Source organism: Lonchura striata, chromosome 19, assembly GCF_050655825.1.
Source record: "Lonchura striata isolate lonStrDom1 chromosome 19, ASM5065582v1, whole genome shotgun sequence".
Lineage (NCBI taxonomy): Eukaryota > Metazoa > Chordata > Aves > Passeriformes > Estrildidae > Lonchura > Lonchura striata.
In genome coordinates this window covers 8,663,324-8,685,955 of record NC_140721.1, presented here as the reverse complement: position 1 = coordinate 8,685,955, position 22,632 = coordinate 8,663,324, and the positions used below count along the sequence as shown (strand labels likewise).

The 22,632-nt window shown below is 45.5% G+C and overlaps 1 protein-coding gene across 2 annotated transcripts; it reads right to left on the bottom strand.

Annotated features, from left to right (window-relative positions):
- Positions 1-3,260: 3,260 nt before the first annotated feature.
- RCC1L (RCC1 like) lies at positions 3,261-22,184 on the bottom strand. Of its 2 annotated transcripts, XM_021541736.4 has the most exons (11): positions 21,864-22,184; positions 20,679-20,808; positions 18,110-18,238; positions 17,220-17,286; positions 16,068-16,119; positions 14,545-14,629; positions 13,334-13,515; positions 11,837-11,921; positions 10,648-10,821; positions 9,271-9,356; positions 3,261-7,777 (listed from the first exon to the last, which is right to left on the bottom strand). In XM_021541736.4, the coding sequence occupies exons 1-11, from the start codon at positions 22,128-22,130 to the stop codon at positions 7,700-7,702; spliced, it is 1,335 nt and encodes a 444-aa protein (XP_021397411.2). In that variant the 5' UTR covers positions 22,131-22,184; the 3' UTR covers positions 3,261-7,699. The 2 variants fall into 2 exon arrangements, with proteins under 2 accessions (XP_021397411.2, XP_021397409.2); XM_021541734.4 differs by having other exon boundaries at positions 3,261-9,356.
- Positions 22,185-22,632: the final 448 nt, after the last annotated feature.

Genomic DNA, 22,632 nt, shown 5'->3' with positions numbered 1-22,632 from the left:
ATCCCAACCCGAAAAGATTATGCCAAAACCAGGGCTCCTTTCATCCTTCATTTTGCAGGGCTGGCAGGTGCTTCCCTCCTTGTGTGGCTGTGGCAGACGCAGTGTCTGTTCACAGCACCTGTGGGAAGATGCCACAGGAGGCTGCAGTTTAGAGTCCCCTGCTCTGGCTGGCTTTCTGCTTCTATTTCAGCATCCTGAGGATTTAAAGCAGCTTTCTGCAGTTACAGTAATAAGCTTGAGGATTCCTACTTGCTCATTTGTTACTTGAGAAACATTTTACAGGTCCCCAGTTCCCTGGTCCTTGTGGGAATGCTGCTCAAAGCACCCACTTGCCAGGCTGGCTGCTGTGAGCATTACTGCTCCTTTGGGCCCTAGAAGAGTTCAGCCCCATTTGCCAGCTGAAAGGCTGAGGCAGCCCCAGGCTCAGGCTAGCAGGATGCTGCTCTGGGCCAGGTCACAGGGGAGAGACAGAGCTCCCTCATCCTCTGTGTCCCTGCTGCCTGCACAGAGCCATTCCCTTTAGCTGGAAGGGAATGCAAAGGGAATTTCCCTTCTGCTGAAGGAGAGCAGCAGTCTCCTCTGCAGATCTGTGGCAAAAGCAGGAGTGTTTCCCATGTGGGACATTGAAAGAAGGAGCCTGGGGTTGCTATACATAGAGTAAAAGAGAAAAAAATCTGCAGCCTTTGTTGTAGCTGTTTCTTGCAATTCTTTCTAATGCCAGCCTTGGATGGGGATGAATTTTTGAGATCACTGAAATTACCTAAGGAGCTGCTGGTGCTCTTACAGCTGTGGGACATTGCCTTTAGGCAGGACCAACTGCACAGAGAGCAGGACCTGGGCATGGGATGTTCCCCTGCAGCAGTACAGACAGACAGACAGACAGACAGGCTACTGAACCAGGCTGCTCTTGAAGAAATCCCCAAGTTTTAAGATTTCCTTCCTGGGAGCAAACCTCTGGTTTTGTGTGTTAGTTGGCTGGTGCTGATGCAGGAGGTTCAGAGTACAAAGAAGGTGGCTCTGCAGGAGGAGGAGCACCCCATTTCTCCTTCACCCATTAGGAACTGTCTGGTCCAGCTCAATGACCTCAGCCATTTTTTAGTTATATCATGGAATTAAACATGAGCCATGCCCTCGTTCTCCCCCAAACCCCACCCACCCAGATCCCTGCCAGTCCCATGTGCCAGTGCTTCCATCCTCAAGGTTTTTATTTGTTCTCCAATTGCAAACTGCTCCACTGATACCGTGGCAGATCAGCATCCCAGGGCAGTCTCTTCTAGGTTCTTCTGGTTGTGCTGGATCCAGGGCTGCCCTCTCCTCTCACCAGAATTCTCCTGGCTGCGAAAAATAATCCTACCAATCCAATGGTTGTTGATAACAGTGTGAGAACTGCATCCAAGTGCCATTAGTGCTCAGGTTAATGCCTGGAGATGCACAGGGTAGTGCCTCTTTCCAGCCCAGGACTATGGTGTCACAGCCAGGGTTGTGTCCCCTGTCCCTGCTGGCTATGGCTGGGCATTGTTATCCCTCCTGTGTGTGGGCTCCAGGCTTACTTAGGGGCTTGTGAGACAGGGAGCTGAGGAGCAGGGTGTTCATTTAGCACAGTGGCAGCCACATTTTCTGCCAGCGCATCCTCCTCCACACTGCCTCTGCAGCAGCTGGGGGTGGCAGTGACAGAGGGGGGACACTTGTCCCGCCTGCCCAAGCACCAGGACAACCATGGCTCTTGGGCAGGCAGAAGAGGAGGCTGCCAGGCAGTAACTCATAGCAGGATGCAGCTTCAGAAGCTCTGTTCCAGCCTTTGGAAGAGCCTGTCTCATTCCCTTACTGTTGCCTCCTTGCATAACCCATTCTCCCCTTGTTTCCATTACAATTAGAGGGCAGGTGATCACCTCCATTTGCTTGACACGTTCACCTGCTCCCAGCACCGAGTGATGCCAGCAGCTCCTACAGCTGCTGGGATTTGGGTTTTGATGCCCTGGGGAACACCTGCAGCCCCCCCTTGCAGTGAGGCTGGCTGTGGCTGCACAGCACAGCCCTGCCTGGCTGGCTCCTGCTGTTTTGGGCACCACGGGGCAGCCAGCCAGGGTTAGTTCTGAGGGAGAGCTGCACACAGGGAGGAGGAGCCTCGCTGTCCTCGTCGGTGCTTAGGGCAGATTTTTGGTTTGGTTCCTCCGGGCTGAGCTGCAGGGTCCCACAGGAGGGGCAGAGCCCCACTGCACTGCTCCCGTTCAGGGCTGGCTACCAGGGGCTGGCACAGAGCTACTTTATCAGTGCCTCAAGGGGCCTGAACAAGTCTGAGCATCTATCTCCTTCTCCCCTTTGCAGGGACCCCAGAGGAGCCCAGATTCCCTCCAGACACCTACTCAACACAAACCCAAATTTCTAGAACTGCCAAGAGAGCAGAGATGCTCCTGGTGCAGAAGCTGCCCAGCTTGGATCAGGATCTGTCTCTCATCCCTGGCTGCTTAGTACAGCTGTGCTGGGCAGCCCGGGGAGGAAACACAGATCTTTAGACTTTTTTATTTCATAAGTTATTCATGTATCAAGCTCTCTAAGTAAAATACCACTTTTGGCCTCAGACGAAACAGGCTGATGTGAGGCTGGGAACCACAAATGCTGGCAGCCTCTCCTCCCTGCTCACCTCTCAGAAACCCCATGCAGCCTTTCACTGGGGAGGGTGGAAAAAAAAAAGTGTATTTATTTCCTTTGAATTACCAGATCTGATGTAAACAGGCAGGGTGGGGTAATCCTGCCCATGCAGGGGCCTTTGGTACACCTCCTGCTCTGGGCTGCAGCACCTGCCCTGTGAGCAGTGCCCAGGGGCTCAGTGGGGCCAAGCCCTGCAGGTGTGGGTGGGCAGTTCCTGCAAGCTTGGGGGTACAAAGCACAGGGGAGCCTGAATGCAGCAGCTGCCTTCATCACCTCTGCACAAGGGGGATTTTACACCACCAGGCACAGGAGTGGTGCAGCAGCTTGGGATCATGCACTGGACATTGTGTGGCGTTGAGAAGTGGCTGCTTTGCTTTCCCAGCAAGTGCACACGCTGCTTTTCTTTGCTGGTCTTATGCTGAAAAGCTGAGATTTATGTACTGTATGAAAAAACAAAACAGAAAGAAAAAATCCTAATGTTCCAAAATAAATGACAGTATATTTTGTACTTTGTAAAGTAATTAAACTGAAAAAGAAAAAAAAGTGGAACTTATGCTGTCTGCTTTTGTACTGATCAAACTGATGAAAATAAAGCAGAGCTTGGCACTGTCTGCAAGATGTAACTCATTTATTTCATCTACAGCCATGTTAGGTGTCACTCACACACACACAGAGTTTAGGAAGGCCACCAGACATCCCTAAGTCTCTCTGGTGGCCAGGTCCTGTCTCTGGGTGCATTGTACCCCTAAAAATGAAACCCACCACCATCTCCATGCTCCAGCTGTTCTCTGGAAGCCACCAAACTTGCCCTATCCTCTTCTTTGAAAATAAGAGGTCAGTGAGATGCTGCTAGTGTATTTGCCAGATGCAGTTTTACCTGCTCACTGCAGAGTGCCCAGGAGTCTGGGCAGCCCCCCAGAGATGCTGGCAGGACACCCCCAGAGCCCTGCACCCCAGCAGGGGCAGGGGAACAAACTCAGCCTCCTCATGGACTATTTTAGGGCAGGCACTGTGGGTCCTGAGTCTCAGACAGCAGCGTGGTGCACAGTACCATTGTCACATGGTCTGCAAGAAAAAGCTGAATAACCTGTGTGAAGTGTGCAAGAAAAACAGTGAAATCAGACACATCATCACCCTATTACAGTTTTAACCATTTAAAGGGAAGCAGCTCATCTACATAAACTGTAGTCAAGAAAAGCATCTCCTTTTTAGTATAGTGTAATCCATTGTTTAGTCTCATGATCAAGTGTTAAAACATTCATGTAAGAAATTAACTGAGGGAGTGTTAATATGGAATACAGCCTTAATGCAGAGCACTGCCTCAGGGGTTTAAGCCAGTAAAACAAAAACCCAAATGAATAAGCACAGATACTGCCACACAACCTTAACACTGCCTGCAACTACCCACAAAAGCAAATGGCATCTTAAGGTAAATGACAGGACTGAGGACTGGTGTCCAGACCCCAAGACACTGATGCCTTCTCCTATCAGTGTTTTTCTTAGCTCACCTGCCCAGGCTCACCCCTTTGAGCAGGAGGTGCTGGGGCACTGGAGGGAGATGGGGGATATTCCAGCCCCTTGCAAAAAATGTTACAAAAATGTATTTTTATGAGTTATGATGAAGCACAGTGAAGTAATATTGTTCCAGGAGTATTCTGAATGCCTAAGGCTAATTATTAGTTCTCTGACTCATCTGTTTTCGAAGGATCCTGTAGAGAAAAGTCTGTTGTAACACAGCAAGTGCCTAAGATAATCTTTGTCTTACAGGTGTTCATGTGTTTTACTCCCAGTGGGCCCGTCTGCTGACAGATGAGACAGCTTTGCTGTGTGGGGGCTGCAGGGCAGCCCAGCAGCCGTGCTGGATTCAGCTCCCCAGCAGGGATTTGCCAGAACCCCTTGGGATGGTGGGGTGTGGAGGCCTGAGCTTGTGCAGGTACACTTGGACCTGAATCTCTCCCCCATCCTTCCTGCAGCTCCTGCAGCCCTCAGCTGCTGTGGCAACCCTGCTGGGCCACTGCAGTGCTTGGAGCTGTTCCTGCACAGGGCTCGGCACCAGGGGACCATCCCAAAGCCCTTCTGGGCTATTTTAAGCCAAACACGCCAGCACAGTGCTCATCTGAGGACAAATCACTTGTGTCATCAATGCCAAATCAAGTAGGTTATTCTAGTTCTAATTTGAGCTGCTCCCCAAGTGCCTCCTTGGCCCATACACTCCCTCACTGCAGGTATATTTAGGGTTGCTGGTATATTTTGGGCTGTCTACTTTGCCATACTTTGAAGGACAAAATGATGCAAAGTCGCTTTGCAGTTCACAATGGCAGTGACCTGAAGCTACCCCAGCACAGCCAGGCTCCTGTGTGGCCCTGATCCTGCAGGAGGAGCATAAGCCACACAGGTTGGATCTGCCCTCAACAGACAAGGGGGTGTGGCAGGGAAGAGGGCATTTTCTTTTTCTGAGCTAACACTGAGCCATCAGCAACAGCAGCTCTCAAAGAACTGTATTTTAGAAAGGAGAAAAACTGCTGCACAGCAGCAGCCAAAAGAAAGGAGTAAGAATCTGAGACAGACAACCATGTAAATACAAGGGTCAGTAGAGGAGATGAAGAAGTAGTAAAGTCAGGAGCAGAGCTGAGCCTGGGAAGAAGGGAGATGTGTGGCAAAGGCACTGTTAGACTTCTATTAAAACATACTAATTCCTCATTACCCTGCTCTATTTCATTGGCAATAATCTCTCCAGACTGAGTTTGCTGTGCCCATGATGGTAACAGGTCCCTGTTCCTGTTCCAACCCACATGTTTTCCTTCAGATTCTCTCTCCCTGTCCTGTTGATGGGGGAGGGATGACAGAGCAGGTTGGGGTCACCTGGCTAAAGTCAAAATGCTCCCCCCACACTGTAACCAAACCATGGGTAAGTGCTGGTGCTTGCTGCCCTCACTGCCACTAACCTTGCTCCCACAAGCAACATGTCTGAGAATGTCCACAACCACTGCAGTGGAGGCACAAACACCCCCATTGCATTAAGCCATACAACACTCCTACTGAGGGCTGAGGACCTCACTGGCATCTCATTAACAAAAATTTGCAATTTATTGTACAGCAAGAATGCAAGACAAGGACTCAACCCAGCTCTTCAGAAGGCCCAGCCCCAAAGTGCATTGGGAAGCAGCTGGGAATGGGAAATGGGAGCAGCTGAGAGCCCAGCACTAACCAGCCCACCTCAACAGCAACATCCATGGAGAACTGTTTGGAACACCTTTCTCACCAGTTTTTCTATGTGTTTTCCATGTTTAATAAGCCTCCTCTAGTTGAAAGGGCAAACCTACTCCCATAAGGCCAACAAGACAGGCTTGGGCACTGCAAGTCGCCCAGGTTGCATGTAGAATCAGGTGTAAATTAAAGCCAACCAAATGGGAGCTCAGAGTAGTGAAGTCTGCCAGTTTCATAGCAGCAGTTCTGCCTCCCCACCCAGCAATACCTGTTACACAGAAACTACTACTCAACAAATACTCAAGAGAGGTGTCTCTATTTCCATGTACTTTGGTTCACCTTTCCTATCTTTTATGCAAACCCTTCAGAACTTATTTAACCAAGGTAAAGTTTACACATTGAGTTTTGGTACAGAATGTCATCTAATGAAGCCAACATGGTGGCGTCCCATGGGGCCATGGATGCAATGCCTGACTACAGCACTATCAGTCCTGCAGGTGTGGAGCTGGCTCAGCTGACAGAAGTGGTTTCCCATCACATAACTGTGAACCAAAATGCTGCACTTCGAATGCAGATCCAATCAATGCATGAGCAAATCATGCTCAAGAATATTCCTATTACTACGGATAAAGATTTTATAATCACTTTATTGAAAACCTACTACCTTGGATTCCACCAAAATAGTTTGCACACTAGAAGTACCCCACACAGAGAGAAAAGGCACAACTCTGCCTGATGTTTGGACTGTTTCACAGGAGACAGTTTCCCACACCTGGGTGTGAGATTGGGTAAGTGCCTGCTACAGATACTCACAGCTACTGCATCCCATCTCTATCAACTTACTGCTAAGAAGGTACCAAGGAATGAAATTCTGCTTCTTACCCATTAAGAGTCCTTCCCCTGCTAGGCAATCCTGAAATACCCAGCTAATTGCAAATGAGAGCCATACTTCTGAAAACAGAAAGGGTGTGGGGAATAAAAAAAAAAAGGCAGTGATGTGTGATCAGCACAAGGAGACAAAGGTACCTGAGGGGCAGTGAGCACTGCTCACATCCATGCCTGAGCAGGATTTTGCAGGGTTTTGTTTCCAGCCTTCCTCAATAAGCTAGATTGGCTTCTGTCACCATCCATCTGTCCTCCTGCAGCACAGAGAGCCTGTCTTATTTAATAGTACTTACCCCTGCAAACACTCTTTGAATGTGTTCCTTTGGTGTTCAGTCTTTAGCACTAACATAGAAAGCCATCAACAGCCCAGAGACACATCACTGCCTCCAAGGGCTGTGCATCCAGTTTCTGCACAGGACAACAGCCTGGGCACAGTGCAGCTGAGGGTGGCCATGCAGGACAGCCGTGCTGGGCTTCAAGACCTAGCATGACCACTCTTCCACATAATAGTAATTAAAAACCACACAAATTTTCCCTTGAGATATAGTCTGGCTCTGCCCAATGCTGACACTCCAGAGCTAGTGACAGGAAATGTCCATGTATCAATGTTCTGTGCTGTAGATTTCATCCCATGCCAGTCTTCCTTAAGGGAGATGCTCTTCATCTTCAGGCAAAGAGGGGCTCACCAGCTTGAGGCCGGGCCTCAGATCCTCTGGGAGCTCATCACGCAGGAGCCAGAGCACTCCTTTGTGCATTTCCACACTCCTCAGGGCATGTGCTTCCTTCCTGCAGCCAGGCAGAGCATTCCACTAATGCAGGGACGATAAAGCACCCAGACACTGCTGCGGCTGTCTCTGCTCACAGTCCCTTGGTTTCATAAAGTGAGTTTTCCTTTCCAAGAAGCTTGTCACCAAGTCTCTGCACTGCCCTGGTACAGTGCTGAGACCCAGCAGCATCCTTAGGTGAAAGACCTGACCATGCTGACCATATGATCAACTCCACAGGCCACATCCACCACCTCACCGGGTACAGTCACCTGGATGAAACACAGGAGAGTGGGTTGTTTATCAAGCTCATACTTCACACCTGGCAGTTCCTATTTCTCATCCTTCCACTCAACATGTCACTAATTTCACAGGGTTTTGTACCAATGCAAGTGCCAACTAGAAAACACAGAAAGAGCAAGATTCAGCACCAAGCAGGCTTGTGCACTGAGCTGTGAAATACTCCTCTCTTTCCTTCACAGAAGCACATAAAGCTTTGGAAGGAGAAAGAAGAGCAGGCTCACCAGCAGACAGTGAGGAGATTGGAGCCTCAGCCCATCTGTTCAGCAGCAGAAGCAGCATGACTGAACAGAGCATAACCTAGACATTAGGAAGAGGATCTGCCCAAGCACCACAGGGATTTGCCCCTTCTTTCATCAGCAAGAACTGGAACAAGGCAAAGGCTCAACTCAGCCTAAGGCAGTTTGTGCTTTGATGCAAAGAGACCAGCTCCTCACTCCTGAAGCTTATTCACTTAAAACTGGCTTCAAACTTGAAGAAAGCAGAGTCTAAAAAAGCAAGTTTTTCCTCAGAGCCAAGAGAGAGGACAGCAGCTACTTCTAGGGCAGGAGGTCACAGACAAGGATCCTGGCACATTGCCACAGTAATGTCAGACAGGAGCTGGCTGTCTGAAAGAGCATAACCCCCAATGCCTACATCTGGGGAAATGAATTCAGAAATTCCACCCAGCCACAGCACTGTGATTTTAGGCAAATGTTCCAGAGCTGGTCTGGTTTTGTTCATTTTTAAACAAAGAAGAAAGCATACTACAGAAACACATTTACTGCAAGTTCAGACAGACACTCCAGGATGGTCCAACTGATTGCCTCCCTCATATCCTACTTAGCCTTCATGGAGACCAGGAGCATCTGTTAGGCTGAATGCTGAACTCCAGAACCAAAGACACTTCTACATCCGCTGAGTCTGGCTCTCAGAGGAAGCAGTAGAACTGGAAGCACTGTGAGACAGCTGAGTAAGGACCTCCTGGATAACCTGCCAGTCAGCCCACTGACCCACCACCATAGATGGGAAGGAAGCCCACCACTATGTGGACCTGTAGCCACTACGAACCAAAACGTTCACCTTATTTAGGTAATGATTTTGACAGATGACCAATACTGATGGTTTTCTTTGCAGCACATACAAATAGAAGAGCAGGTCAGAAGGGGAAGGAAGAGGCAGGAAGGGTAGCAAGCAGATGTTATGGACAGGAAGATGAAAGCTGTTCAGATGTGGTGGCACAGCACCAGATGCTGTTTCAGGATTCAAAATCATTACTGGCATAGCAGACTAAAATGTTTACTGAGTACCTCCATTCCCAGGCTCCACAAGGACCTCTGGAAAACAAAGCATTCTATATCATCTTAGCCTTCCACTCCTTTCAGAATTACTCAACAAAACTACACAGCAAGTGATAATCTTTGCCCTCAGGATAACAAAAACTAGCCAAATAATATACTCTTGGCCTTAATACCACCATCCTTACTCTCCATGGGAAATACTGGTCTTCCATTCTTCCAGTTCCCAGGCACCCTCTTAGATTCTTCCCCCACACAAACAGTTCTCCTCTGTCTACACAGGAGAAAAAAACAGAAAAGAACAGAGTCATTAAAAAGGAAGAATTCTATTTATGATGCTGTCAAATGTGGCTACAGTGTTTCTGGGAGTATACAGGGTTATACAAGCAGCATGACAGCTACCAGATTTACTTCAATGTACAATAAATGTACTTGTGTTTGGAGAAAATTATGCCTAATGAGCAGTACAAGAACCAAGTTCTGTGCATAAATCTTTGTTTCCCCTTCTTACATCAGAATTTTATTTGAAGGAAGAGTGTAGCAGCAGAAATTCCAGGGAATAATTTGTGAAGTGAATAATTTGTGCTGAAAGTTAGACAACTGCAGTTATCTGGATCAGGGATCACCAGAGCAAATCCAATAAGCAAGGCAGTGAGATCTGTCCCAAGCCATCACCTGGAGATTGCTTATTTGACTGTCTGAAAGAAGTGACCTTCTAATGACAGCTAGGGAAAGGCAAACATTTGTGTTCAACAGTTGAAGAGTTTTGAGCTTCTCAGGAAAACACACAGGTCTCAGAAGTGTTTGGATCAGCTCCACAACAGAAACAACCAAAACACAATATAATTTTTATGTATGATTAACAATTTAACCAGAACACTCTTTCTGAATACCAAGGGGAGCCCACTTACAAGCACCCTGCAACCAAACTGACAGTGTCACACATACTGTTTGTCCCAAAGGACTCAGCCCTGGCATTTTTTCCTGCTGCCAGCTGGATCTCTGAAACTGATGCCTGATGGTAAATGCCTTTCAAATTTCAAACCTTCAAAGGCTGAGAACCCACCCAGGGAGCACAGAGCACAGTATCATAACCTTTGCATATTAAATGCTTGGGTCTGCCCACCTCAGGCTGCTAACTCAATTGGCCAGGAATGCCAAGAAAATGGTATCTAGCTTCATTTAGAATCAGTTTTAGTTTGTTCATTTATCACATTAATTTTCTAAACTGCTCATTTTATACAGGAAAATGAAAAAATCTTCTGGATTTTGTGTATGAGAAAAGTTTTTTGTGTAAAGACAAATAACACTTTCTTAATTAACGCATAAATTAGCACAAACATAGGCCTGGAACCATGCTGACATCTGTAAATGTGCTGTCTGGCTCCCTGCTGCTGCATTCCAGTGTGCCTTCAATTTCAAGAAAGATGGGTACATTTTTTTGGGTGTAGGGTTTTTTTGTTTCGGGTTTGCTTTGGTTTTGGTGGGTTTTTTTGCTTTTTTTTCTCTTCTGTCAATAACACAGCAACATGACCTCTCCCATGACAGCAGGGTGAGAAACTTACTTGTAAGTGCTGCAAATTGGCTGAGTCCACAGCGAACATGAGCAACACGGGTGTCTGGATTGAAGTCTGACCAGCCAAAAAGGCTGGGTGGGATCATCTCTGGCACTGCTGTCTCTATTAGGTTTGGTCCTTTCCCAAGAATTCCATATCCCCAGACAAAAACATTTCCTTCTTCTGCATTACAATAAGAACACATTTGTAAGAAAGTCTGTGCTTGTGAAATTCATGCCACAACCAAGAGTTAATCAGAACCAAAGGGATATTCTCCTTTCTTTCAGGTCATTCTAACACTTTCTGATTATTTAAAATCTGCAAATAATGCATTCCCATCTAAATGCCTCAATCCTTTCCTAAGCTATGCAAGCAAATCAAGCCTCCTAGGCAGACCTTTCATAGGGAAATAATGCAAACACAAGAGTGAGCTGGATAAAATACTACTGACTAATGGGACAGAGGTTGAGAGTTTATTTGGTGCATGCCCAAACCAGCAACTGGATGTCACTCTGCCTGGCATTGGTGCCTGGGAAAGGCAACACTTGCACAGCATAAAAAGGAGTAAGTTTCTAAATCAGGTAGCTCTGTTCCCTTCATATTAGAAGCTCTGGTCCTCACAACACCCCTGTTATAAATATTAGCATATTCATGGAGATAATCCTTCAAGAAAGTAATACAATCCCCTCCCTCATTCCTTCATGCAGCAAGCCTCCAGCTATGCTCCCCAGACACCCACAGTCCAAAGAACAGCCACTAAGGACCTGCTGCACAGTTTCACTGTTCTCATAACTTTCTTTTTTCCATCCCAGTTCATTATTTATAAACATGTCTGATTCATATGGAGTCTGAAGGGCTCTACTTTCTCTCAAGCGTTGCCTTACTTCCTCCCTATATCCATATTCATTATAGGCCATACTCACTGTGACCAGCAAAAGAGACCAGAAGAGCAAAGAGCTGCCATGCCCCTGCTCTCCTCTGCAGAGCACTCAACAGCACACACTGCAGCAATGCTCTGCACTAGTGAAAACAACTCCTCTAGAATATTATTAAATCAGATTTCTCAGTCTCCCAGCTTTTTCCTCATAACATGCAGTATTTCCCTGTCTCCAAAAAACAAGATACTTGTTTCAAAATGTCAAAATCCACCTACTGTGTGGCCTTGCACCAAAGTGAATGATTCTAGAAGTGAACTCACCTGTTAGCACAACGTTGCCAGTCCCTCCACAGGCAGCCTCCTTTATCTTCCCAATCTTGAATGGCAAATGCCTGGGAACATTCACCTGTACACGATTGCAGAAGCGTTGTTAGAGACAAGGTAAACTGCAAAGTAGACATACATTTTAACTTGCTGTCTAGTTCTGGTTAGAGCTTACATACACTGGATTCCTGATACAACCTTTATTGCTTGAATAATAAAATGAATGCAAGTCCCAAAATTAAAAAAAAAAAACCTACAGGAAATTCATTAAGGTGAGGACAAGGTGGAAAAAGTTACCTACTAAAAAGCTTACATGCATGGCAACAAGGCTGAGAATGACTAATAACTGCTTCTTATCCCTGGCTTTTAAATTCAGACACAATGGGGACGTCAATAAGTGAGCATGTCTTCAAGTCTTCACACTGGATTAGATCACTAAAATTCAGCCTGCAGTGGCATTTTTTAACATATTAGGGAAAAAATACTTAAAATCACACTTATTTGGTACAGCCCAACACAACATACATACACAGCTTGACATATGTAAAGAGCAATCTCCCATTTCATAGCTCTGCCATTCTACACCTCGGACTGCATCTGTATTTTAGCTCAGACTCTTTATTTTTGGCAAATGTGCCATTCATCCATTTCAGATGCCACAGACCTCCTTCACACACCCAACCAGGAAAACTGCTACAGTGCATGATCATTGTCCTCAGGCCTTATGGGTCTCAGCATTTAGCTCTACATTAAGGTTACACGAGAAGAGGGACAGGAAACAAAGCTTTCTAAAATTTTGCTAAAGCTATTCTAATAAAATTGTCTGCTCTTATCCTTCTGCCACAAGTTGCTTGAGTATTGATTAATTTCTTGAGTCTATTTCCTCAAGTAGCTGTAACATGAGACCAACAGCCTAATTACCCCAGTAGTACAATGCCTAGTGTAAAGAAAGCACCTTACCAATGCCACATCTAAGTTTGCTCAAAAAATCCTTTTATCTGTGAGACACTGGAATTTCAGTTATAAATCCACTAAGGATGTCCATGAAAAATTCACCATCATACAAGTTTGACTGGAAGGAATTTCCAAGGGCCATCTGGATCAGCACTATGCTCAAAGTAGTATCACCTGAAATCCTAGATTAGCCAGCCAAAAAATTAATTCCTATCCTGAAATGAGCAAAAGCACTTGAGCTGGCTCTCAATTTGGTGCAAAGTCCATTGGCTGGAGAAAGAAAAATATGGAGTCCTTAGACTAATAAAATGGGGTGAGGTGACACAAACCTCTGCCTAAAAAAATGGGGAAACATATTGCCCCCTAAAGCTACATAAACACATCAGACAGGTTGGTTTTGTAAGCTTATGTAAAAGTAGCCTGCTAGTGGTGTTTGCATCTGCTGTCAAAAGAACTAAGAATTGGGAGAAACATGTAATTTTTAACTCCGTGCCCAGCAGCTCAACTGAAACACAAAAATACACTCTCAGGTGAACTGACCTGTGTGGTTTCTGTGACAGAAGCCAACTGCAAGTATTCTGAATTTCCCCAACCAAAGACATCTCCTTCATCTGAAACAGCCAGACAACAGTCCCCATAGGAAGAGACCTGGATAATGTTTACTCCAGCAATGTCACCATGCAGCTTAGTAGGAACACTGGTGATGTTATAGTGTCCAAGACCTGAAAGGAAAAAAAAGTAGAGATTATGAAGAATTTCTTTTCCAGACACAATTTTTTAATGCCTGCATAGGACCATTTTTGTCATGCTATAACAAAATCACCCTTTCTCTGAAACAAATCTTTCTGGTCATACTGCTTACTGTCCATCAGCTGCAACAGACAAGTAGTCACAAACACCACTGCTACTAGCCAAAGCACCTCTCTGGAGTACACAACAACTTTATACCTCACACACTCTGCAGAATCTCATATCTCTTGTCTGCATGGACCAAAGTGTTTGAAGAACAATAACCAAGCCGGGCAGATATCCCAACAGGGATGAAGTTTTACAAACTGCCTGCATCCTGTCTTCTGCAAGGAGAGCCATGAGTGATAGCACACTGCAATCAGTTAAGACAACAGCAGGGGAAATGGCAAAAGAGGCTGGGAAGCAAACACTTTACATGACAAGATGCTGCCTGGAAAAAAAAAAAACAGAATATAGATGACAGCTGGGTTACACTACATTGGCACAAAAGAATCATGGGAAGAACTCAGCTTTGGGAGCAGCAAAACAAACAGTAGGAATGATGGTGAGGAGGAAGTTCTCTGCAGCAAAAGCCACCATAAAAAGTGCCTGCCCATGGATCCCAAGCTAAAATTGCTTGCAACTGCTACCAAGCTGTTTGTCAGTTCAAAAGAACAGAACAGACCCCAAAACAAGAACCAGGAAGGCAAAGCTGCACCAAACTGAAGAGCAAAGCTGCCCATGTCACTTCCACATCCCCTCAGAAGCTTTAAACAGCAGATACACACTCCTCCAAGTGCATGCTTGGATTGCCAGGGCAGCATCCTAAAGGTCCTCAAAAATGAACTGGATTGTCTCAGTTTGGTTACACAAGAGTACTGAAAACATCTACACACAACTGGAAACATTAGCAGCCCCTTTCTGTCCACACATGCATGACAAATACACATCACAACTTCTCAATTAGGACAGCTTGCTATTTTCATCAATTCCCTCAAAAGCAAGCTGAGCTGAGTTCCTACCTGTTTGTCCATCAGCTCCCCATCCACATGCATAGACTGTACCTTTCTTGGTTCTAAACAGACTGTGGTCCTGCCCACACACCACCTGCATACAAACAAGAAGTCAGTCAGGAAAGGCTACATGCTCAGACTTGATTTAGTGAAGCATTAGTGACAGATAAATTGAGCAATGACCTCTATGCTGTCCATCAGTTCACATTTTGGCCTTTTTCTCCTGATCACATGGGAAAGGAAAGGCCAAGAACCACAAGATACAACACAGAAATCAGCAGAATTTTCTTTATGGAAAGCAATGCTGTAGTTGAATTGTTCTAAGATCCAAAATAAGGAGAGAAAGCTTGATTCAGCAGTATCACAATAAAAGCAGCAAAGAGTAAATAAGAGCTCCCCCTTCACAGGATGCTAACCACGTGATTCTTGATGCCAGCTACAAACTGCTAGGGATTCTTTGCCATGTAAGCACTCTAGGCACACAGCTGTTCTCAAATCTATATTTATGTTGAACTAGCCATCATGTCTGCCACAGGCTTGGCAGGAATCAAAGCCAAGGAAAAAGTCATTCAAAAGCAGACATTAAAAATTAAACAAAGATTAAATGGATTTAATCAACAAAGTAAGAAAGTGACTACCAACATTAAGCACATAACTGCTATTATCAAAGTACAAGCAGGTACCAAGTATTCAATCCCCCTAAAAAAATTAAAACCATGCAAAGTCCAATCAGAAGTTTTGCAAGCCTAATTCAAAACAGTTTTAGGATGAACTACAGCACAGTCTCATCAGGTGGGTGTACATGCAAGTGTTTCTGCTGCCCTGCAGTCCCTTGCTCTCCTAGGAACCTGACCTAGTGCTAATATAAGTAATGGTTTCACAGCTCATTTCTGAAAAGGCAAAGACAAAATTTAAACTCCTAAGCAATACAAAAGTGACAAAGGGGAACAAGAAATCATGACAGGAAGAGAGTAGTGGGTGGAGAGCCCAGAAGTAGACACTGCACTCTGAGTGTGGCTGAATAGAAAAGAGGAATCCTCTCCTTGACGTGCAGGTAACACTCCTCCTCATGCAGCCAAGGGTATCATTAGCCTTCTCTACAGCAAGGCACATTGCTGGGTCATGGTCAGCCTGGTGTACCCTAGGGCCTTTTCCACACAGCTGCCTCCCACACGGTCACCCCTAGCCCATGGTGGTGTCTGAAATCGTTCTTCACCAGCAATAGGACTTGGCCATTTCCACTGCTGATGAGGTTCATGTAGGCCTATTTCTGCAGCCTCTGGATGGCAGCACCACCCTCTGGTTTATCAGTAACTCCTCAGAGTTTATGTCACCTGCTGTCTGCTGAGGGAACACTCTGTGACCCAGATCACCAGTGAAAATGTAAACAGGACTGGACCCCAGACCCCTGGGGTCCCACTCTTGTTACTTGTTTCAACTCAGCTTCGAGCCAGTGACTGCCACCCTCTGAGCCTGGTTGTTCAGCTGGTTCCCAATTCATCCTCAGGACTGAGCTCTGATGATCCTCTCACCTGGACAACTCTGCTGTCAAATTCCTTCAGCTGATGAATGAGATGGCTTCCACTGGACACCAACCAACCACCAAGAAGAGAAAAGGCAACACAGAGGATTTCAGAAGACTGCAAAAAAACACAAAGGTAAACCTGCCTCTACTGAAAGCCATTTTATTACCACAAGTAGAGAAATTTGTTTGCATGTAGTTTCACTGCAAAATACCTGCACAAAGAAGGAACATCATTCTATATTCTCTTATTTAAGAAGTTTAGAACTGTCATTTTTAAATATAAACTCTTGTGACTGGGGGTAGGGGCAACCCTCAAAGTCAGTCCCTAGTCTAGAATGAGCAGACACACGACACAATACTGCAATACCCATATAAACACTACACTTAGCTAGAGATAAACCAGATATCCCAGAGCACAGTGTAGTGCTAACATCTCTGTCATTTTTTCACAGTACCAGGGATTATCAACAATCCAATGACTGACTTCCAGTATCAAGACTAACAAAAGCTACCTATTTACAGCTATTTTCTCAAACTTTACAGACCATGTGTTGTGATCACAGAGCAATTTTTGGTCCTACTAGGGAATCAGAAACTCAACATATTCCCACTATTCATTTACTCTATCATACAAAGCACTTTGAGCCTATGCTTTGGTGAGACTCACAAAAACCCAATGAAGGAAATGGGTTTTTTTGTAGAAAAAGCCCAGTGAAGGAAAAGCATCAGACTCAGAGGCAGATGCAACAGAGACTTAACAAGAAGATGCCTCTTTCATAATTAAATGGCACTTTTAACATCCTCAGGAACAGTACAGGTACTCTGAGCAGCTAAAGGGAGAAAGCCCAACTACTAACACCAATTACCTCAAGCAATTTATGAAGGCTGGGTTCTCCCACTACGCCCTAAAAGAACTGTCCCATGCTGATATTCTTTTGTCTCTTGTGAATGTTGTCAGCAGCATGCTAGTGCCCAAGCCTGGGTTCAAAGGCTGCTTGTATGACACCTGCAGCATAAAAACCTCAGTTCTCAGACTCCCTAATTTTAAATTAAATGCTTATACTACTAGACCTTTTCCACTTTCAGGTTTTTCTGCAGGGTTGTTTTCATGCAATTATGTTTCCAACAATAAGAAAGTTCCTGATCTTTGAATTCTCACCTGTAAATTTCATCTTCAACAACCTTCCGGCCACACTGTCCATAAGAATTGTTTCCCATTGTGAAAACTGAAAAACAATTATAAAACACACGAGTTTTATTACTGCGCAATACCCTGAAAGCCTCTTTTCAGGTCCTCAAAATATTTTCAGTCAGTTCTAAGTCTGAAAGGTAGAGAACAGCAATGTAAAAATAGGTATAAGCTTTTTTCAAAGGCCACTTGAATGAAAGTGACTGAATCCATTTTCACCAGCAGTATTGCTGTAGGCACAGCAGCAGTGCCTGGAGCCCGCTGTCTGTCACAGTGGGGAATTGCCAAGCTCATCCTGCCACTGTCAAAGAGACTCAGAAACAGATCAGCAATCCCACAGGAGTGGGAATCAATGAACCAACCAGCTCACTAAGAAGCTGCACTGGATCACTTGGTGCAGCACTGAAGACACTGCACCAAAGAGTTCCCAGAGATGTGGAGAGACAATTCACAAACAAGATCTTCTCGATAAACTACTAATTAATTTATTTATTTAATAAACATGTCACTCTGGGGCTTAAAGGGGAAGTAACACAGGAGTACTGGCATAGTCACCCAAATCTGTGTTCAAAAACACATCTGAGTGAAAAAATCAGGCTGCACTCAGCCAGACCTGGGGCTAGAGAAACAAAACTTGTAGTAAAAAGTCCCAACACATTTACAACTTGAGCCAAGTGAAGCTCATGGCTTTCCCTCGCAGAAGAAATCCTACAAAGGCCAACAGCTGCCTGCATCCCATATACAGTGCAAACAGCCCAGCTGGGATATAGTTCTAAAGGACAGAAGACAATTTTTTTCAAGCTTTTAGTAAAAGCATAGCCAGGTACCCATAGACATCACCAACACAAGCAACATTGTACCTCCTTCACTATCTGTCAGGACCAGGGAATGGGCTCTCCCACAGGACACTTGCAAGACTCGAGTTTGCTGTGGTTTCTCCAGTGGTAATGGAATTGGAGATGGTTCCAAGACATATTCATAGCCCTTAGCTTAAGGAAAAGAGAACAATTTTAAGTCAGTAGTTTCCACAAAGTAAATCTAACAAATATTTGCTGATCTTGTACATTCACACACTTACTTCTGCTTTGTTATAGAAGCAGATACATTTTAGAAAGCCAAGACACTAACCAAAGAGGCTGACAGAGAGAAGGAGAAGGTAAAAGCTATGGAGATTGCTGAAGTCAATCACTGCCTAAATGAAAGTCCACAATTACCAGAGGGTGAATGTTATTAAGGCTTCAGGTGGCAGAATTGTGAAACTGAGGCTTTCACCAGCATGTTCAACCACTCTGGTGAATACAGCTGCATCACTAGAGCTTAATATCACACACAAACGTTCTTTGCAACTGGGAATATTGCAAACAAGGTACAAGAGCAACAATCACAAAAAAGTAGCAGGAAAGGTGAAAAAAAATCTTAAAGAAAAGCAGATTACAGGCACTTTCAGAACTAAGGAATGCAAGAAAGACTAGCTAGGCTAGGTCCATAGTGAATAAGACATCTAACGTTTATGAAAAATGACATGCTGTACTTAAAAGAGATTTAGCAACTTGAAGAATACAGAATCAGTTACAGTCAACTGGAGCAGGGGGGAAAGAACAGCAAACCATAAATCAATACTAGGGGAAAAGTTAAAAGGAGATAAAATGCCTTGATATCAAAGTTATTGTAATTAGAGAAATTAGAGGACCCAAAGCAATATTGCATACAGGGAGCAGTACTTTACTGGCCCTTGCTGCCTTCAATAAAAATAAAAACTAAAAAAAAAAAAAACCACAAAAAAACACAGCCAAAAATAAAAAATAACAACAAAAAACCACGTAAGATTAAAAAAAAATTAAAAATCTATACAGGTCTTTCATGGTAAGACATTACTGGATGTGAGGACAGGCAGCACAACAGGCAGCTTGCCAATGGTGAGCATCTGCCATGCAATAGAGCAGGAACTTAAAGACAACTAACTCTCTGTCTAGAAACACCTGGAAGTCACCAAGCTAAATAACCTTTTCCTCTCTCTGTTCCCTCCAGCAGAAAGACACATCCTACTGGGATATGTAGTAACCATTGCTGAGGGGATTTGGAAAAAGAGACAACGAGGTGGGTAAGGAACAGGGGGTGAGTGTGAAATATGCAGTAGTTTAGATGCAACCATCTAAAAGTCAGAAGGCTGCAAATTCCCTTGGAAATGAAGTATCTACAGCAACGCAGTGCTGGAAGCACCAGGCACCAAAGTCAGCCTGTAAAACAGCAATGAGCAACACATCCCAAAGGAAAACTTGTCTGGGGGTACATTAAACATGGAGCAGTAGCAATCCCACTGATCTTCACATTTTCAACCCATCTTACCAAACACACTCGCTTACTTGACAGCCTTGAACTGCAAAACTGTTTAACCTACTAATGGATTCTCTGACAAAAATAATTTCCAGGTCAGATAATAAAAAAAAGGTAACTGCAAGACACTCCTAAGACATCAGCACATACATTAGACCCAGCAAAAGCTGAAACCTTTAAAAGCAGAAGTGAGCAGAAGCTTCTGCAGCCCCTGCATTTTACAGCTGCTGCTTGAGCACACACCTGCTGTGTGCACACACTTCCACAACCACCCAGAGCGCCCCACAAAGCAGCACCACAGCAAACCTCAACATGCTGCAATTTTCTTCTGCTTCTCCACCAAGTTTAATCTTCTGCCCATATCAGACACACCCTACCTTGACGGATTACAGTCTTATATATCAAAATGACAAAAACTGCTTCTACTGTGATTTTCCTCAACTGTTTATGACAAAATGCCTAGGCACTCGGCCATTCTATGAGGAAAGTTTGTGTTTTTCCTGTCTTCGGTGGTAGGTGGCAATGTTCTGCACAGCAATCGCCTTCTTAAAGGAGTTTGAGAGCCTGGTGTAAGACAAAATGACTGAAAACCATGTTTTTCCTTCAAAATGCAACCTGCTATTAAAATAATTTTAAACCCTACAGCTTCACAAAAGCCCCACAGACTGTATAAAAAACTCTTAACTGAGAAGGGAAGGAAAACTAAAGGGCTTTAGTTTTTAAGTGCAAAGGTAACAGAAGCGAGCAAATCATCCTGCCAAAATGATTTTATTAACTAAACTGTGCCTACTATCAAACTATAGATTCAAAGCTACAGATTAACCAGCATCACTTTGAAGAATAAACAGCTACATTCCTATCCAGATGAAACTAATTAAGTGCAGTGTACAGAACAGAGGCACGTGTTGACCAATTACAAAGCACACAAAAACACATATAAATTTCAGAGAAAGATCTGTTTAAAAAATAAAGCACAACCTGAGACAGCATCAAAGGCTCCTGATGTTTTTCACAGCTCCAAACTCATGAAGATTCCTGTACCACAGGCATACTGCAGTGTCACCCTGTAAGTCTTTAAAACACTTAAATCCTTACTTTGATCTCTTCTGCTTCTCTGAAATCCAAGCTGGGAATCCTTGTTGAGCCCCATGCCCCACACTTTGGTGATGTCTCTGGTATTAGAAGCCAGCAGTGTGAATCCATAACCACAGGCAGCAGAGGATATCTTTGAAGACAGACAAAACCCACACCTTTCAGTTAGAAGCTGTGGCTTAGAAAAGCAAGCTTCACTCCATGCTACTTGCTCATCAGCATTCATTCTTCATTAAGTTACATTCACATGCAGCCCAAATTCATGGCATGTATGGTGTCCAAAAATTACCAGTCTTCTGTGATAAGCACAGTGGTGAGAACACAGGTCCAACCATTCTGCCTTAAAAGTTTTGGTTTTGTGTGCATACACCTTTATTTCTGCATTACCTTGGCCCTATTCAACACCACAAAAAAGACCTGTCTGCTGACCTGCATCAGCAGATTTAAACACAAACAAACAAAAAACCCCAGAGATATTAAGTGAATAACATGTTTTACTCCTTTTGACAAAAGCACCCAGCATAAGAGTCACATGAGGAGCAACTGTGGTCACTTGGTGTGTTCGGCCTGGAGAAATGGAGACAGGTCAGATCCCCCTGGGGTCTGCAGCCCCGACCTTTGCTGGGGACCAGGGACAGGAGCCGAGGGCAGCTGTGCTGGGGGAGGTTTAGGCTGGATTTGAGAAGGTTCTAACCCCCGAGGGCGGCCGGGCACTGAACAGGGAAGGGCCTGGCCCCAGGGCGGGTTCGGACAATTCTCTCAGGTCTGGGGTGGGATTGCTGGGCTGTCCTGCACTGGGCCAGAGCTGCGCTCCGTCATCCTTGAGTCCCTTCCCGAATATTACAAATATTCTGTGAACGCTCTGACCTCCTCTGCACTCGAGAGCAGAGCTCGAGCGAAACACGCTGACAAAAGAGTAACATGATTTTCAACACAAGCTTCCCGTTTGCCAGGTGGGAGCCACGGGAAGAGACCCATTTTAGCTGGCAAGTACTCTTCAATGCCTCTGACAAAATTACAAATACATCTTTTGTAAACTCTACGCTGCTGCAGTTAGACAGTCCTCATCCCAAGCAATACCACTATGTCGATACAACCACTGAATCACAGCAAAGCCTTTAAACGCCGCTCTCAGCTGTGCTAAGCCCGGAGCGGGCTCGGAGGCCGGGGCAGACCCGCCGGGCGCACCTTCTCCTCCGTCTCCAGGCGGTACGGCGTGCCCTGGATGCGCCGCGGCTTCTTCCAGCCCTCGTCCGGCTTCACGAAGCTGGGGATGCCCAGGGCGCCCGAGTAGCTGAAACCCCACACGAACACACGGTCTTTGCGCTTGGCCGCCTTCCCCGCGTACTGGAACACCGGGGCGGCCTCCTCGGCCTGCCGCAGCTGGCGGGTGCCCGGCGGCACCGCCGGGGCGCAGAAGCCCCGGCAGAAGAGGCGCCGCGCCAGCCCCGCCATCAGCGCCCTCAGGCCGCCGCCATCTTGGCCGCTCCCACACGCGGCCCGCGCAGCGCCGCCCCCCGCGCATGCGCGGTGCTCTTAAAGGGACCGCGCCTCCCTCTGAGGGGAGCGCCCGCCCGCCCCGAGCCTGAGGCGCAAACTCACCCCTTGATAAATGATAAATGGGTGTGATTCCAGCTGAATAAGATCTAATTGTATCAGTAATTTGGGAGAATAATTGGAAATGTATATGGGATTAGTGTTACGAAGCAGATGGGTTTCTTCAAGAATTCATGTGGGAAGCAGGGTGCAGGAGTTGGATTCGGCCGTGGGAAAGGGAGGAAGTCAGGAGCTGACTCCCAAACCAAAACTGGCACCAACTGAAGTGAAAAGACAACTCCCAGAGCAGGATCGACCTTGAACATGAATAAAATTGGGACCATTCCGGACAGGGAGTCTAAACTAGTGTCTTATCTATGAAATAAAAAAGGTTTAATTGGAACATAGTGCTTATTTATAT